At 56.7% G+C, this 17,293-nt stretch overlaps 1 protein-coding gene across 2 annotated transcripts in view; it reads left to right on the forward strand.

The window, feature by feature from the left end:
• Positions 1 to 17,293, forward strand: part of CCDC40 (coiled-coil domain containing 40) — a 33,965-nt gene that overhangs the window by 12,710 nt on the left and 3,962 nt on the right. For both annotated transcript variants that reach the window (XM_045525138.1, XM_045525140.1), the window contains exons 8-18: positions 2,515 to 2,672; positions 2,828 to 2,950; positions 5,238 to 5,359; positions 8,740 to 8,983; positions 9,071 to 9,253; positions 11,023 to 11,268; positions 12,105 to 12,318; positions 13,593 to 13,762; positions 13,963 to 14,054; positions 15,328 to 15,448; positions 16,772 to 16,960. In XM_045525138.1, coding sequence (XP_045381094.1) covers positions 2,515 to 2,672; positions 2,828 to 2,950; positions 5,238 to 5,359; positions 8,740 to 8,983; positions 9,071 to 9,253; positions 11,023 to 11,268; positions 12,105 to 12,318; positions 13,593 to 13,762; positions 13,963 to 14,054; positions 15,328 to 15,448; positions 16,772 to 16,960 — 1,862 coding nt within the window. The remainder of the gene's footprint in view (positions 1 to 2,514; positions 2,673 to 2,827; positions 2,951 to 5,237; positions 5,360 to 8,739; positions 8,984 to 9,070; positions 9,254 to 11,022; positions 11,269 to 12,104; positions 12,319 to 13,592; positions 13,763 to 13,962; positions 14,055 to 15,327; positions 15,449 to 16,771; positions 16,961 to 17,293) is intronic.

Genomic DNA, 17,293 nt, shown 5'->3' on the forward strand with positions numbered 1-17,293 from the left:
GTTCCGCCCACCATGTTTTGTTGTATATCCCAGCAGAAGAGTAGCCAGGATGGGGACAAGAAGTTCAGAGAGGGAAGAAGACCCCTGGCCACTAAACTGAGCGTAGGTTTGCCTTCACTGGGGGTTAAAGGAAGGAAAGTTAAAAAGGATAGTTGAGATGCCAGCTTTTAGTTACTCAACCAGCAAAGGAGAGAGGGGCTGACCTTGGTGCCCTTAAGGAGGCGTGGGAATGCGCCTCGCACGGCAGGCTGGGGCAAGCCAGTCTGCGGGGGCTGCCCTGCAAGGTGCCACGGACCAGGGGCTCAAACAACAGGCGTCTGGTCCCTCACCGTGTGAGAGACTAGAAATCCAAAGTTCCACAGTGAAGGTGTCGGCAGGGCTCATTCCTGCTGAGACCTCTGTTGTGGCCTGCAGATGCCACCTTTGCCCTGTGTCCTCGCATGGTTGTCCCTCTGTGCGTGTCTGTGTCCTAACCTCCTCCTCTTATAAAGACACCAGTCCTACTCCTTAGGGCCCAACCTAATGACCTCATTTAATCACCTTAATCGCCTCTTTAAAGACCCTGTCTCCAAATGCAGGCACGATCTGAGGTGCTGGGGGTCAGGGCTTCAACAAATGATGGCGGGGGCAGGGGCACCGCTCGGCCCATAACAGGGATGAACTGGAGCAGTCTCCTCCCAGGGCAACTGGGCAGTGCCTTCTCCCAAACACAGCATGCGTACACTTTGCCACAACATTCTCACTTGAGGGGATTAACTCAAATAAATAATAGTTAAAATGTGCAAAAACGTACATGGGGGCAGTGGCTGGAAGTCAGTGCTGTGGAAACTGCCCAGAAGGAACTGCAGAGAGGAGCCAAGGCTGAAGAAGGTAACAGAAGAGCAGAAGGCCAGCGAGCTGGGAGCTAACTCCAAGTGGCCTCGTATCTCTGTGTATTAGAGGACAAGAAGAGGAAAAGGGAAAGAACCAAAAAATACTTAAAGAAATCACGGATGAAAAATTTCCAAATTTGGGCCCGATGCAGTGGTTCACACCCACTTTGGGAGCCCAAGGCAGGAGGATCTCTTGAGGCCAGGAGTTCAATACCAGCCTGGGCAACATAGCAAGACCCCATGTCTCTACAGAAAAAAAATTACTTAAATTAAGGTAGGAGGGTTGCTTGAGCCCAGAAGTTTGAGGTTGCAGTGAGCTATGATGATGCCACTGCACTTTAGCCCAGATGACAGAGCAAGACTCTGTCTCAAAAGAAAAAAATTAAAAAATTAGCTGGGCACGGTGGCCCCACTCAGGAGGCTGAGGTGAAAGGGTTACTTGAGCCCAGGAGTTGGAGGCTACAGTCAGCTATGACCAAGCCACTGCACTCCAGCCTGGGTGAGAGAGAGAGACCCGGTCTCTAAAAAAAAATTTTTTTAATTTCCAAATTTGGTGAAAACCATAAATGAACAGATCCAAGAAGCTCGACAAACCCCGAGCTCCATGAGGTGCTACACCAGGCACACCTGAATCAAATTGGTCAAAACCGGCGATAGAGAGACACTCTTAAAAGCAGCTGCAGGGAAAGGTCGCACTGTTTACAGAGGAGCCGGACCGTCTGGGGTCTTCTGTCCTCTCTTCAGAGTCACGTGGCCTGTCCTCCGGCAAAGCCCCACCTGCCTGCGCTGCTGCCACTGCTCTCCCCGCCTGGGACTCTTAGCCGTACAGAGCTGGAGTGCTCTCTCGTGTTAGAAGTTTTACAACGATCTTGTATTTTAAAAATTTGTGTTTTGAGTTTAAGCTATTTCTTTCGAGAACACTGGACTCCAATATGATATTCACCCAGCAACCTTTGACCTATGATTCAGTTTTCTGTTTGGATCGATTCCCTGAGGAAGGAATGCCCCATGCCAGTGAGCTAACCGTTATTGACGGAGGTACAGCTCCCTAAATAAACAGGCATTCTAGCTTTATAAATCAATCTCATGTGAGTTTTGTTAAAGGAATCAGTTCCTCAGGGCTTGGTCTCTTCTAAGAGCACTGACATAAGTCTGTCGTCTGGCTCTGAGTGGGTCGGGAAGTGCTGCCTCATGGAGCCCCAGCCCAGGGGGACAGCCCTCGCCCTTCCCAGCCGGCCTGCTGTGTGGCCCTGGCATACCGGGGACTTCAGTGGCACTCGGCCCACCCTCCGTGCTCTGGTTTCCTCCTAGGGGACTTAGGACTCTGCCTAGGGTCGCAGACTCTTCAGTGGTAAGAAATCTGCAACTTGAACGTGAAGTCGTCTGACACTATTTCCACGTGTCCTCACACTGGGGGAGGAGCTCGAATACCTGGTGGGAAATGGAACAGCTTGTTGCAATCTGTGGACGTAGATTACATGTATTTTTATCTCTTACAACGAGACTGTAAACTCGTTGATAGCGAAGTCTGGGCCTTCATAGTTTCAAAGCAGTTTCCCACTGTCGCCCTAGAAGGGCGGGGGGCGCCCTGGGCCCCGGGTCTCCGAGCGGGCGCTGGACCAGCCTCTGCCTCCTCCCACAGTGGCGGCTCTGCAGGCGGAGTTGGAGAACTTGCTTCTGAACCTCTTCTACATGCAGAACGTCGACCAGGACGTGCAGGATGACATCCGCGTGATAAAGCAAGTGGTGAAGAAGGCCGAGGTGGAGAGGACTCGGGCAGAAACTGAGAAGAAGCAGCAGGTACTGTGCAAGCACAGCGCATGCCCAGTGATCCCTGGACCTTTGAACTTCAAAAAGGCGCTCAGCCTGGCCGCGTGGGTGGGTGGTGGCCACTATGGCGGGGTTGGTTTGGCAGGATTTGCCTTCAGGCGCGGACGTGCCCCTGCCATTCCCAGGACCTGTTTGTGGACCAGCTCACCAGCAAGGCCAAGCAGCTGGAAGAAAACATCGCGCTGTTTGAGGCTCAGTGCTCTGCCCAAGCCGATGACACCCAGACTCTAAGGAAAGCAGTGAGCGAGGTAAGAGTGGCCCCCGCAGCCCAGGGGCCCCAGTGCCAGTGAGTGCCCACCTGAGGCGCTGGTGGACTTGCCCAGACAGTGCCTACATGTCTGTGGGATGAACAACTGCAGCCAGCTGTGGCCCCAGCTAGTCACAAGCTCCTCGAGGTTAAAAGCCAGGCCTTGCACATCTGCACGTCTCCTTAAGCATCTAAGAACATCTGGGGGAAGAGGGCAGGGGCAAAAGCCCACCTAACAGGTACCATGAACTGGGAGACGGGCCCATTTATAGCCTGCCTCAAGCCATGTATCGAAAACATTGGTACCCCCTTAATATTTTGAAATAAAATTTAAAAATAATAACTTAAAAAAAGAACATCTGGCCCTCCCCATGGTGGAGGTGCAGTAGAAACTGACCAATTGATGGCTGGTATTTTTATTCCTATTTCATAGCCAGTGGGTGACTGTGAGGTCTAGCGGGAATTCAGGTATTCTAGTCTCTTCTTGCACTTTTGATGCCAGCATGCCGGGGGGACCCTTAGCAAGTTCCTTAGCCTGCAGGGGCCTCTTCCAGGGAGCACTGCAGTCTCGCTGAGGACTCTCAGCCCCGTGGCAGTGGGCGTTCCCAGGCAGCGCCCGTTCCTGCTCCACGTGGAGTGAGGGGACGGAGGTGACTGAATGTGTGGAAGCTGCTCCCTCAAGGTGCCAGACTCAGCTCCTCGGTGGCCAACCCCAGAAGCCAAAGTTACCGTGACTTCTTTTTTAAAATCTGTGAGTCACCCTCTGCATTCCCGTGTGCAGGAACCACGGGAAGGAAACAGAACACTGTTATTGACAGAGAGAGGAGGATGGGGACCAGTGGACAGACAGCCCCACTTCCCAGGGTGAAGGGAGGGGACGGGGCTCGGTGCCGCCCCGTCCTCCCCACCTGCGACTGCGATTGCAGTAGAAGATGCTTCAACCAGAAGCCCAGGGGGAAACAGTTTCTTAATTAGCAAAGTGGTTCTTGAGTTTATCTGGAAATAAATTAGGAGTGCTGGCCAAGAACTGCTTCGGGAGGGAACATTCACATAGGGTGACCAGCCATCCCCGTCTGCCTGGGACTGAAGGGTTCCTGGCATGCTGCACTTTCCGTGCTAAACCCGGGTGTCCGGGCAAACCCGGATGTGGGGTCACCCCACCAAGTACTGAACACGCCATCAAGCCCCCGAGGCTAAAACAGTGTGTCAGGAGGATGGACAGGTGAGCCTACAAGACGGCCGAGACACAAGCCAAGGTTTGTATGAAAATCCAATAGATTATAAATTAGCAGAGAACTCATGAATTATGCATCCAATGGTGTCCAGACATTTGGTTAATCATTTGGGGAAAAAGATAAATTAAATCTTTTCCTCATATCAGACACTAAAATAAATTCCAGATGGAATCAAGTTTAAATGGGGAAAATGCAGCAGAAGAAAACAAGTGAAAATATTTACATAATCCTGGGGCAGAGAGGCCCTTGGAAACGCAACAGCAAGTGCGGAAAGCTGCCGGGGGATGGGCAGGGCGGCCCGCGCCAGCAAAGGACATTGCAGAGCGCAGGGGCGGGGACACCAGAGACAGACGTACAAGCACTAGTGAATTTGGGGCGTGAGGGGACGAGAAAGTCAGCAAGAAACACCTGTGTCCTGGCTATGCCTCTGCCAGGCCCGGGCCTCCCGCTCGGTCGTGATTCACTCGCAGCGCCGGGACAGCACCGGACTCGTGGACACCCCACGAATGAAGGGGCGGGAAACGGAACCACAGGCAGGGACTGGGTCGGCACAGAGGGGAAGAAGGACGATGGCCCACGCTGCGGGCACAGCGCAGCTCGGTCTGCATAGAGATCGTCCCAAGGGCAATACTGTGACGCGCAGCGAACTCCCTCCTTCCCACCCCCCGAATGTCACTACTTGGACTTTATTCCAAGGAAGCTACCGGAGGCTCCCGCAGAGCACCTGGTCCAAAAGCAAGAGAGCAAGGAGGAAGCCGCAGCGCCTTTGAGGAGGTGTCCCGGGAGTGACCTTCCACCCTCGGCCACACGTCGTTGCCGTCCAGCCCCACACAGGGTGGGAGGGGCCGGCACAGGGCAGGACAGTGTTCTGGAAGGTGCTCCCACACCTCTCCGGGCCATCTTGGAACTGGGTCCTCCCGCCCAGTGGACGCATCGACAACTGTGTGAGGGACAAGAGGACAAGTCAGGGAAGCGAGGCTCTGGCGTCCTTTCCGGGCTTCGATGCGGATGAGATAAGACAGGCGCTCACGTCCCCTGACCTCTTGGCCGCAGGCGTCCACGGAGATAGAGGCCATCACCATGGAGAAGAAGCGCATCCTGCAGCAGTGGGCCACCAGCCTGGTGGGCATGAAGCACCGTGACGAGGCGCACAGGGCCATCCTGGAGGCGCTCAGGTACGGCCCGGCCCACGAAGGGACCCCGGGGAATGGGGGCTTGGGGCAGGGTCTCCCCCGGCCGCCTGTCCAGGCCTGCCCGTGTCTGGGGACAGAGGGTCCACCTGCAGCCCTGCAGCCCGGGCTCCCGTACGGCTTGACAAGATTTCAGTGTTTCCTAAATCCCTGCAAACTCTCTGTGGCCCTGGGCGTGTTGCCACCCAACCGGGCTCATTGCCCGCTGCCCAGGAGGAAGCCGGGACACGCAGGTGTTAGCAGGTGTTACGGCAGAGAAGGGTTTGATCTCGCAGAGTGCTAAGCGGGGAGACGGGAGAAGATCCTCAAAGCCGCCTCCCCGAGAGTTTGGGAGACAGGTTTGTAAAGACAGTTTGGTGGACGAAGGACGAGGCAATCAGAGCAAAATCCTGGGATGAATTTGGTCCTGGGCTGGGGTCACGATTCCGGGTGAGTTGGTTTCTCGGTGGGGGCCGCCCGTCGAGGGGGAAGGTCAGCCAGTCCACTGGGATGCGGGGCCGGGGGGGATCTCAGGAACTACCGTGAGGTTTCAAAAAGGTGACGTCGCGCACAAAGGAAACTCAGTCTGTCTCCATGACCACCAGCTGTGCGACTCCAGAGTGGCAATTGTAGGGAAGCGACGGGGACGGTGGCCTATTATCGTCATTATTTCTGGCTAGGCCCGTGCCCCGCAAAGTTTAGGCCCTTACCCCAGGTCTCGCCTCGTACCTCTTCACTCCTTCGTGAAGGGTGGATTCAGGAGTGGCAAAGCTGTTATGCTCGGCTTTCCTGGCAGGATGACGGAGAAGCAGTGGGGGGAAGGACAGAGACAGGGGTCTTGCTCTTTGGGAGACAAAGGTGTCTCTTTGAATTGCGGTCTCACCACCTGGGCGGGAAGCCCCATTCCACTGCGCTGCCTGCCTGAGGCTGCGTCCAGGAACCTTCTGTTTTAATCTCCAAATGAAGGGGGTGGGGAGGCCCCCCTGGAGTCCCCTCTGTTGCTGTGGGGGATGGACGTGTGGCTGGGCACGGAGCGGGAGACAGGGGTGCTGCCTTCATTCCCCAAACCACCCCCGCTGGTTGGTCTCTGGAGCTGGGACCCAGGAGCAGTGGCTGTCCCTGGGGTGCGGGCGCCTTTGCCGAGCTTCAGCTCTTCCTGCACAATGTGTTGTCCGCTGGTGCCCGGCCCAGGGCCCGCATACAGCAGGCGCTCAAGGAGAGCTTGCTGGAGGCAGGAATGAGGGCGCGGTAGCAGGCCTGGTGGCAGTTGCTCAAGCAGGAGATGCTTTTCCTTCTTGGTCTTGTGGTTAAAACAAAACAAAACCGCTATGTTTTTAAACCAAGACGTTCTCATGCGCATCATGCTGGATTAAAGGCGTTCGTTTCCCTCACTTGCTGGAGTCAACGAAACGAGGCCGGAGGGAACACTGTGGCGTTTGTTATCCAGGCAGATTTTGGCTAAAGGTCTTGTTTTCCCTCCAAATGTGCAGGTGGGAGAGCCAGGGCCGGCGCGGGCAGACCTGGGCTGCTCTCCCCGTGCGCCGGGTTTGCCCGCGCTCAGGGCCAGAGGGGACTTGGCCACCCGCGATGTGGCAGCGCTCTTCTCCCCCTGCCCCCGGCGCTGGTACTTAATACTTGACCATTTAATGACACAGGTCAGCCGGCCGTGAACCTTGAGGAAAGCCCAGGCTGAGGTTCTCACGGAGGGTCCAGTGCCAAGTGCGGCTCGCCAAGGCTCAAGGCCTGTGTCCCCTAAAAGGTCCCCCGGGGAAGGTGCCATGCTACTGTTGCCCAGCTGTCCCCTGCCTCCAGGACTAACCCCAGAGTGTCCTCCTCTCCCCATCCCCTGGCCATCCCTGTGCGTCCTTGCAGATGTGGCCTCCACATGGCTAAAAGCCCTGTGAAATCATATCCCCACCCCGCAGTCACTGGTGCCCCTTCCCCTCCCGGCTGTCTGTGCAATCACAGGAAGTATATGGCATTCACGGTCCAACTTGTCCTTTTTTTTTTTTTTTTTTTTTGAGACAGTCTCACTCTGTTGCCCTGAGTAGAGCACAGTGGCATCAGCCTAGCTCACAGCAACCTCAAACTCCTGGGCTCAAGCGATCCTCCTGCCTCAGCCTCCCAAGTAGCTGGGACTACAGGTGCGAGCCACCACGCCTGGCTAATTTTTTTTTTGTTGTTTCTATTTTTAGTTGACTGGCTAATTTTTCTATTTTTAGTAGAGACAGGGTCCCACTCTTGTTCAGGCTGTTCTCAAACTGCTTACCTCCAGCGATCCTCCCGCCTCGGCCTCCCAGAGTGCTGGGATTATAGGCGTGAGCCACCGCGCCTGGCCCTAACTTTCCTTTTTTGCACCATGAGAGTACGCCACACACACTGCTCTACACCTTGCTTTTCACATGTAACAACATATCCCGGAGCGCTTCCCAAATGGAAATATAAGCACTGCTGGTGTAGGCTTTTTGTATATACGCTGATGTGGAATATCTCTAAGACATAGCACGAGAAAATGGCCCTGCGGAATAGGATAGACTAAGCCGCCCTTGTAATGTTTTAAGTAGCGAGAGATACATACACGCACACAAAGATAATGCACGTGTACGCATGAGGTATCTGGAAAGACATTTAAGAAATAGAAACAGGCTGCTTGGGGAAGAGAATTGATGGATAGGGGATGGATGTTGAGAAAGTATGGAAAGCATTATTCTAGTCCAAGAAGAAAGTACTTTTTGATATTTTTTAATAAATATATAAAAGAGGGTTTTTTTAAGCAAAGCAAGCAAAAGGCAAAGTTTATTGAGCAAAAGCAAGGTACGTTCAGCACAAATAGCGAGCGGGCCCTGTTGCTACAGGAGGCCATAAAAGAGTTTTAAATACAAAATATATTTATATTTAAATATAAAAGAGTTTTAAACTTGGACTTTGAGTGGGTAATAGTTCTATTGATACATTAGGAAATAATAGTCGCGACTTGGCTAGTGGGTACAGAAATACAGCTAGAGGGAAGGGGTGAGTTCTAGTGTCATTAGCACAACAGGGCAGCTGTAATTAGCGATAATTATTGTATATTTCAAACAGCTGGAAGGGGAGGTTTGCAATGTTCCCACCACAAGGCCGCGATGAACGTCTGCGGTGACGGGTGTCCCAGTTACCCAGATGTGATCAGTACGCACTGCACACTTGTGTCAAAATACCACATGTACCCCACAGACATGCACAAGGATTATGTGTTTATAAAAATTAAAAGTAAAGACGATTTTTAAAAGATGTGCCTGCGCTTGAAAGGGTCGGACTCCTAATGTGTTTCTCTCCACGCCAAATTCCACTTCCGTGTCGTGAGCTTCCTCTGAGCACGCGAGCGGCTTGCTCTCCCGTTTCCGCAGGGAATGCCGGCACCAAGCCAAGTCCGTGGACGGCGAGATCGAGGCCTACAAGAGGTCGATCATGCAGGAGGAGGAGAAGAACGAGAAGCTGGCGCGCATCCTGAACCGGGCGCAGACGGAGGCCGGCCTGATGCAGAAGCTGACGGCCCAGTGCCTGACCAAGCAGGAGGCCCTGCAGAGCGAGTTCGACACCTACAGGCTGGCCCTGCAGGACGCGGAAGACGCCCTGCGCAAGGGCCACCAGGTGCGGCCGTCCCCCGACCCCCGCGGGTCACGCCTGGCCCTCGTCAGGCCTCTGCATCAGCGTCCCCCTGTGGCTCCTGCTTTCCAGGAGCAGGCGGTGGTCAGCAGCGAGCTGCAGACCGTGCGCCAGGCCATCTGCAGCGAGCAGGAGCTGAGGAGGAGGATGGACATCGCCATCCGGGAGAAGCTGCAGGAGCACGTGACCTCCAACAAGATGACCAAGTACTTCAACCAGCTCATCCAGAAGCTTCAGAAGGAGAAGACCGACATGGTAGGCCAGCCCTCGCCTGAGCGAGGCGCGCGGGACGGGGAACAGTGTCCTCGGGGCCCTTGGGGAGAATCCACGTGAGCAGCGGGAGAGCCTCCCCTGCCCGCCGGTCACTCACCGTCCCCTGATTGTAAAGGGACACGTTTTGACTGTAGAAAACCTGGAAATGCAGAAACGCATAAAGAAAAAAGTAAGAGCTATTCCTACCACCGGAGGAACCTTCCTAAACACTCCGGTAAAGTTCCTTCTGGAAATGTCCGCCATCTCATTTTCGTTCTTTAGCTGCCGGAGGCAAGACCCCAGGCAGCGAAAGCAGCGGCCTGGAGTACGCTGGAGAGGATGGGTGTGAAACAGCCTGCCCAGCCCTGCGGCAGCACAGCCAGGGCCAGGCCCCAGCCCCAGCCCCAGCCCCTAGCCCCCAGCCCAACCCCCAGGCCCCAGCCCCAGCCCCAGCCCCTAGCCCCCAGCCCAACCCCCAGGCCCCAGCCCCAGCCCCCAGCCCCAGCCCCCAGGCCCAACCCCCAGGCAGCTGCACAGGCCGTACACGTACTACCTCCAGTGTACAGCAGAGGGCAGCAAAGAGTATCAGACCCACAAATTCCCCTATTATGGCAATTTTCCAACAGATGCCCCTCAAACTCTTGAACAAGGGACACTTTTTGAACTGCTCGAAAGCCCTGGGGCCTGGTGGGAGGTGGGCGGGGGGCATGCATATCTGGGAGGACGGGCAGAGTGCGGATGGACGGGACCATCCATCGGGAGCTGGGATCCAGGAGGAGAGTGGGCAGGGGTCTGGGACGGTGCAGGTGGCCTGGGAGGTGGCCGGGGTGGGCCCAGCAAGGAGCACAGACAGCCAGGAGTGGAGCTGGGGGCCGGGCAGGTGTGCTTGTGCCGGCCCAGCTGGTGACAGTGGCAGGGGCTGGAAAGGGACTTGGGGACTGCAGCCCCCACAGGGCAGCCGGGCTGGGGCCGAGAGTGAGCCAGGGGCCCCTGGGGGCTCCAGAGCTCGGGGCCCCCTGGCAGAGGAGGAGGTAGTGAGCTGACGTTGCCACGGGACTCCGGACGCTTCATGCTGCTGCTTCAGGTGGGCACCCTGGGAAGTCACTGGAGCCCGCAGGTGTCGGCAGAGAAGCTGAGGTGGCCCTGAGGAGGCTGGGCAGGAGGCCAGGGCAGAGACGAGTGATTCCCAGGGGCCACAGAGGCGGCGGCACAGGCTGGCCAGAACTGCCGGTGTCTGCAGGGCTCCCCGAAGCACGGAGGACTCACATCACGACTGGCTGCACGAGCTGTCCGCAGACACGATAGATAATGCACGGCTATCAAACCCTACGTGACGTAGGAGTACCAGACACGATTTACCAAATTAAAAAGCGGGTTACGACCCATCATGCGGAGGGTGGTGCTATCTGGGGGCTGGGGGGGCAGTAGGTAGACTGGAAGGAAAGCGCTCGATTCCGGGTGGTGACGGCGTTGATCTTGTGGCTGAATGTCGACTCCTCTGTCCTGTGTTTTCTCATCTTCCCCACAATGTACGCTGCTGTTTGATTAGAAAAACCAGTGATGTTTCCTCTCTGTTTTGTGAGGGGCACTGTCTGGGTTCCAACAAGCAGGTCTCTCCCGGGTCCTTGAGACGGAGAGAAAACCAGCGTCCCCCCCTCTCCCGGTCGCGTATTTGGAAATTCTCCGGACGAACACCTGGCAGTCGGGAAAGGGTAGACCAGCAAGCTCACGTGGAAAGACACGATCACACACGTTTCCTTTTACGAACTCAGGTGACACATCTCTCCAAAATTGATGGTGACATTGCTCAGGCCACGCTGAACATCACGAATGCCAGCTGCAGGCTGGAGATGCATCAGAGGACGCTGGCCGAGCTGGACAAGGAAGTGAAGAACCTGAACGAGCTCGTCACCAACAGCGAGAGCGAGATCGCCCGGCGCACCATCCTGATCGAGCGGAAGCAGAGCCTCATCAACTTCCTCAACAAGCAGCTGGAGCAGATGGTGTCCGAGCTGGGGGTGAGGCCCTCTCCGAGCTGCCCGGGGTCAGAAATGAGCTCGCAGGAGAGGCAGCAAAGCCTTTCTTCCCCTGCCCATTTTGCAAACAAGACAGCATGGTTGCAGCCAGCACATGGTTCTCTGCGAGGCCAGACGGTAAAGGTTTCAGTGCTGTGAATCAGGTAGTGTCTGGCGTCTACTCAGCTCTGCCTTTGTAGCCAGGAAGGAGCCAACAGCAATACGCACAGGAAGGGGCGTGGCAAGGAAATGTAATTTATGGCCACTGAAATTTAAATTCCATCTCATTTTTGCCTGGCACGAAACACTCTGTTTTCGATTGTCTGTGCAGCCCACGTGCGACAGGCAGCCGCTGGACCCGGCAGTGGTCTCCCGAGTTTGAGGCTTGGTGCCCGGCACGTCCTCTGGGTACACGTAACCTCAGGACCCCACCATGGGCCTCCAGTCCCCGAGTAGCACGGGCAGCTGGGGAGTGCTTAGCGGGCCCCAAGCACTGCAGAGCCCCCTTTCTGCTCTCTAAGCCGCAGGACCCAGCGGATGCCGCGGGAGTGATTCCCTGAGCCCTGACAGGTTGTCCCAGGACAACTTTCAAAGCCCCTTTGGGTAACAGGCCCCGCCCCGTCAGCACACCCACAGGGCTGTGGCCCAGGGAGCTCCTGGCAGGGGGCTGACCAGAGCCCGAGATACCCGTACTTCCTACGGAGGGTCTGCAGGGGCAGCGAACACCCTGGCCCTTCTGAGAGCTAACCTGAGCCCCCCGTCCTACGGCGTCACGACCTTGGGGTAGACCTTTGAGCCCAGGGAGGCTCGTTCTGCTTCTTGATGAATGTCTCTTCCAGGGGGAAGAAGTCGGGCCCCTCGAACTCGAGATCAAACGGCTGACCAAGCTGCTGGACGAACAGAGCACCCGTGTGACGAAGGCCCAGGTGACCTGGCTGCGCCTGCAGCAGGAGCTGGTCACGGCCACGCAGGAGCACGAGCAGCAGCTGCAGTCCACGGCCATGGTCAGGAAGGAGATGCACATCTTGGAGCAGAAGAAACTGCGAGTGGAAAGTAAGTACCGCTGTGCACGGGGTCTGCGGGGGCTCACGGAGAAGCCGGGCGCTAAGGTTCCTCCCGGGAAGGAAACACGGCCAGGCAGGGGGTCCCACTGCGGGGGGCACATGGCTTGGCATCCGCTCAGCCTTACAGCAAACAGCAAAACACCACAATACATTTGTAAATATAGACCATTGCCTGCCCAGATGCCTGGTTTGCAGCCACAGGGTTGAGAGAACTTACTGGATTTGTCCCAGTTCAGATTCGGGGCTCCCCTAGTGGTCACCATCCCTGCCAAAGCCAGGATCTGGGGTGCAAACGCGGCTGGGCCAGCTGCCCTGCTCCACCGGGGCTCAGAAGACTGTCCCATGGGGGCTCCCCCACCCCCTGTGTGCCCCAGGCAGCGTCTAGGACCCAAGCACCTGCCACACAGGCTGGGTGCCTGCAATGGGGGAGGTGGGGGTCCTTCCAGGGCCACGTCCACCCGCATGGCCACCTGCTGAGACATCTTGGTCCCACTTGGACTTGGGTCAGGCCTGCCAGGATGAGGCCCCCACGGGAAATGCTGCCCGGACACGTCAGGTGCCGTCCACTCTCAGAGGCCCTGCTGCCCTCTTGCCCTGCCCTCGGGCTGCCCAGCCCTGCCTGTTGGAGAGTGGAGAGAACCAAAAACCCACGTGGCGCCGTTGGTCAAATAGAGGTGCCGTAAAGCGAGATCTGACTGAGACACAAAGCTGCGAGATGGGGAGAGGCCAGGGAGACAGGCTCAGATGACCAAGCCCTGGCGAAGGTGGGGTGACTATGGCCGGGCTAGCAGGAGGAGCCAGGAGTGTTCTTGGGGGGAGCAGCCAGGTGAGGAAAGGTGCACATCTGATGTCCGCTTCCTGTCTCAACATCGAGAATGTCTGCCACGTTCTGCCCTTCGCCAGGGGCGGGGTGGGGGGCAAACGGGCCCACCTTTCCCAGAGACTCACAGCGTCTGAGTGCCAGCCACGCCCCCACCATCTAAGAAACCGCTAGTCCTCAGAGGTGGGGAGCCTGGCCCTCCCGCACCCGACTCCCACACCTCCCGGCTGTCCCCGCATGGGGTCCTGTCAGCTTCCTCAAAACACCAAGCTTTAGGGATTTAGTGCCAGGGACGAGTGGCAGGCGGGACCCCAAGGACAAGGGGGCGGCACAGAGGAAGCCGGGGCAGAAGCAAACCCTGGCTCCCCCCGAGACATCGCTGCCCAGCCAGCCAGGACCCGGCCCTCCCGCGGCCTCGCCCACGCCGCTGTCCTCTGCCGCAGACAAGATCAAGCAGGAGAGGAGGGAGCAGAAGGAGATCGAGCGGCACATAAAGGACCTGGACAACGACCTGAAGAAGCTCAACCTGCTGGTGAACAAGAGCCGCGGCAGCTCGGAGCAGCTGCAGCAGGACAACCTGGCGACCGAGGGCGAGTTCCTGCGCGCGCTGAAGGTCAGGTGCCCCCCGCCCCGTGTGCCCCGGTCCCCAGGCACGGGATAATGGACGCAGGCACACGCCTGAGCACAGGTGTTCTTGATGTGGGTGTTCTGCCCCGGGACACAGCGTCCCTGCCACCTGTGACGGGACTTGGGCCCAAGCCCAGCGCCAGGATGCCCTAGACCCTCTCAGCTGACCCATCGCCCCTGCCGCAGGCTGCAGAGCGGGAGACCCTGGAGCTGCAGGAGAAGCTGAGCCAGCTCAGCGAGGAGAAGGCGGCCGTGCTGAGCAACCTGCTGGAGGCCGAGTAAGTCCCCGTCCCGGCCACGCACTGTCACAGGTGTCCCTGCACCTGCAGCACCTGTCTGCCCTGCATTTAAACCCACCTGGGGAGAGGTTCTGGAACCCACCCCCGAGGATCCCGGGAGAACCACGGAAGCCACGAAAGCCACGGCAGGGTTTTGATCCACCACCCTTGGGGGCAGCTCTTGGGGCAAACCAGTCATCACCGGAAATCGAGTGTTTCTTTGGGATGAGCTTTTTAAAAATATGTATTATTTTTTACGGTGTCTGATTTTTAAAGGCACACACACCCAACTCTGAGCACTTTAATCCAGAACGTGTGTAGAGGAGCAAGGGAAACACGTCGTTCCCCTCTGTCTCCACCAGAAACCACTGAGTAGGGCAATTTCTCTCCTGTCTTGCTCTGCCTTCAACGAAATTGTGCTTGTCCTGTGTGTTTCCCTGGAGGCAGTTTTATGGTTTTGTGGCTCTCTCTACACACCCATGCACGTGGCTCTACATCCCCAGCCGGGACGGCTGCTGAGGCCCCAAGGTGTGTCTGACACACTCTGGAAAAGAGTGGACAGCAGAGGGACCATATTCCTTGTAGTTTGGTAGAGTCCGGGTATAAAGCCATCTGGGACAACGCTTGGGGGCACATGTCTTCGGTGACATTTTGATAGCTTTTAGACTATTGGTCTATTCAGGCTTTTTACTTCTTCTTAAGTCAACTTTTATCAATTCTGTTTACTTTCTCAGCTCCTAAAGTTATATATTCGTGTTCCCTCCTTCTCCCTCTCCCTCTCTCTCCTTCCCTCTCTCTCTCCTTCCCTCCCTCTCTCCCCCTGTGCCACAGGTTTGTCTATGTCTAGGGTGGGGCCGGGTGTCATGGGTCAGGCCTGTGATCCCAGCACTCTGGGAGGCCGAGGTGGGAGGATCACTTGAGGACAGGAGTTCGAGACCAGCCTGAGCAAGAGCAAGGCCCCATCTCTACTACAAATAGAAAAATTAGCCAGGGGGCGGGGGTGCACACCTGTAGTCCCAGCTGCTCGGGAGGCTGAGGCAGGATGATGCCACTGCCCTCCAGCCGGGTGACAGAGTGTGGCAAACCCCTCTGTAAGGAGCCAGGCATAGCAAACGTCTTGGGCCTTCTGAGCCCCACGGCCTCTGTGCTTGTGAGGACTCGACTCAGCCACTGTAGCTCGAGAGCTAGGTAAGGCCTTAGAGGGTGAGCGCACTGACACATCAGAAGAAAACTAATTTCGCCAGCCCTTACACTGCCTGTTCTACCCCTGAAGACACCAGATTATGCTTTGGGAGAAAAAAATCCAACTGGCGAAAGAGATGCGTGCCTCAGTGGATTCTGAGACCGGCCAGACAGAGACCCAAGCCATGAAGGCTGAGATCCACAGGATGAAGGTGAGAGGACAGTGGCACGGGCAGGGTCAGGTGGCACCACCCACGGGCTCCAGGGACCTGTCCACACTGAGTCCCCGGCTCCCCCAGCCCCTGTGGGAACCACACAGGCCACCCTGGCCATGGCAGTGGTGGCATTCTGGGGAGAGACCCCCCAGCACAGCGACCTGCACTCAGCCTTCCTCCGACCTACCTGTCAGGCAGGGTCTGTCCACCTTTGTTCTTACTGCACAGAAATATCACAGAGCACGCAGGACACACCGAAGTGCACGAGTGTCATTTCACAGAACGCCGCGTCACCCCTACTCCGTGCAGTCAAGGCACTTTGTTATTTCAAAATGCTGGCTGTGACCCAAGAACTTCATGACCCACTAATGAGATGTGTCCCACTGTGAGTCAAAAAGAGTCTCACACAGTGACGGGTCCGGAGAACACCCCCATCTCGCCCTTGCAGCCGCCTTCTCTCGCCAAGGTCACAGTTAGCAAGATTTCGTTGCTTTCAAAAAGGCTGGTAATTAAATAGCAAGAGCACCAGGGCCTTAAGGTAGAAACAAGAGCAGTTAATAAAAGTAAATGTGGCGTCACTCTGACAATGCCATCTTAAATAAAAACTCCTCTAGGTTTTTTTAAAATACTCCATTTACTTGACTTTTCAAACCACGGCAGCCACATGTGTTGGCTGCAGCAGGCCCAGCTCTCCACCACGGAGGGGAGGAAAGAGAGGTCCAGGGTGCCCCCATCCCGGCCCCCGGCCCCCCGACCCCCTCAGTCAGGGCCACCGCGTCAGCCCCTGCGTTTGATTACTGTCACTTTGTGATACATTTTAAACCTGGATAAGCTCCATCTCCCTCCACCATTCTTAACTTGGGGATTCCTGCCTGTTTTTTGTTTTTGTTTTTGTTTTTTTAAATCAACTCTAGACAGAACTTAAAAAGTATAAAATATGCTTATTTGAAACCCACAGTTTGATGGGTTCCGACAGGTGCACACATCCATGTAACCACCGTAATATTTCTGGGGCTCCGGGAAGTTCCCACAACCCAAGCCCCAGCCCCGGGCCTGCAGACCCTCCACCAGCTTCTCCTGATGTCACTGTCTGATAAAACCACGGTGCATTTGTCACAGCTAGGAGATTAACCTTGCTACAGTACTAGCCAGATTTCCCTATAACGTTACTTCCAGAGCTGTGTTCCCCTGGCGGGGCAGCCCTCGCTGTTTCCCTGCGGGACCGAAGACGGTGCGAGTGGAGGACGCCGGGGCAGCCCTGGCCACCTCTGTGCAGCCGGCACCCCGGCCCTGCCCCAGCCCCTGTCTCCTGTGCCCCAGGTCAGGCACGGGCAGCTGCTGAAGCAGCAGGAGAAGATGATCCGCGACATGGAGATGGCGGTCGCCCGCAGGGAGACCATCATGACACAGGCCCAAGGCCAGGGCAAGACGGGCCAGAAGGTGCTCACCCGGACCGACTTCCACCACAAGCAGATTGAGCTGCGCCGGAAGATCAGGGACGCTCACAAGGTAGGGGAGCTGTGTGATGAGAAAGAGGAGGTCTAAACAACCTGTTCTCCCTCTGTGACCCAAGGAATATTCCAGAAGGGTGTTCCTGCTGAGGCCCAATGTCCATTGTTGGAGGTGGGGCGTTGCTCTGGTGTCCACTGGTGTCCCTGGCTCATGGTCAGCATGCAGCACCACCCCCACCAGCTGCCCAGGACTGTCCTCCCAGTGAACCTGTCCCCACCCTGCCCCACGCTGTCCTTCCTCCCACGAGCTGCAGTCGGTGCTGCTGGACCGTGGCTGTGACGGAGGTGCCAGTGGGCGCCGTGGGGATGGGGCAGCCCTGCTTGGAGCCAG

Source organism: Lemur catta, chromosome 15 (assembly GCF_020740605.2).
Source record: "Lemur catta isolate mLemCat1 chromosome 15, mLemCat1.pri, whole genome shotgun sequence".
Taxonomy (NCBI): Eukaryota; Metazoa; Chordata; class Mammalia; order Primates; family Lemuridae; genus Lemur; species Lemur catta.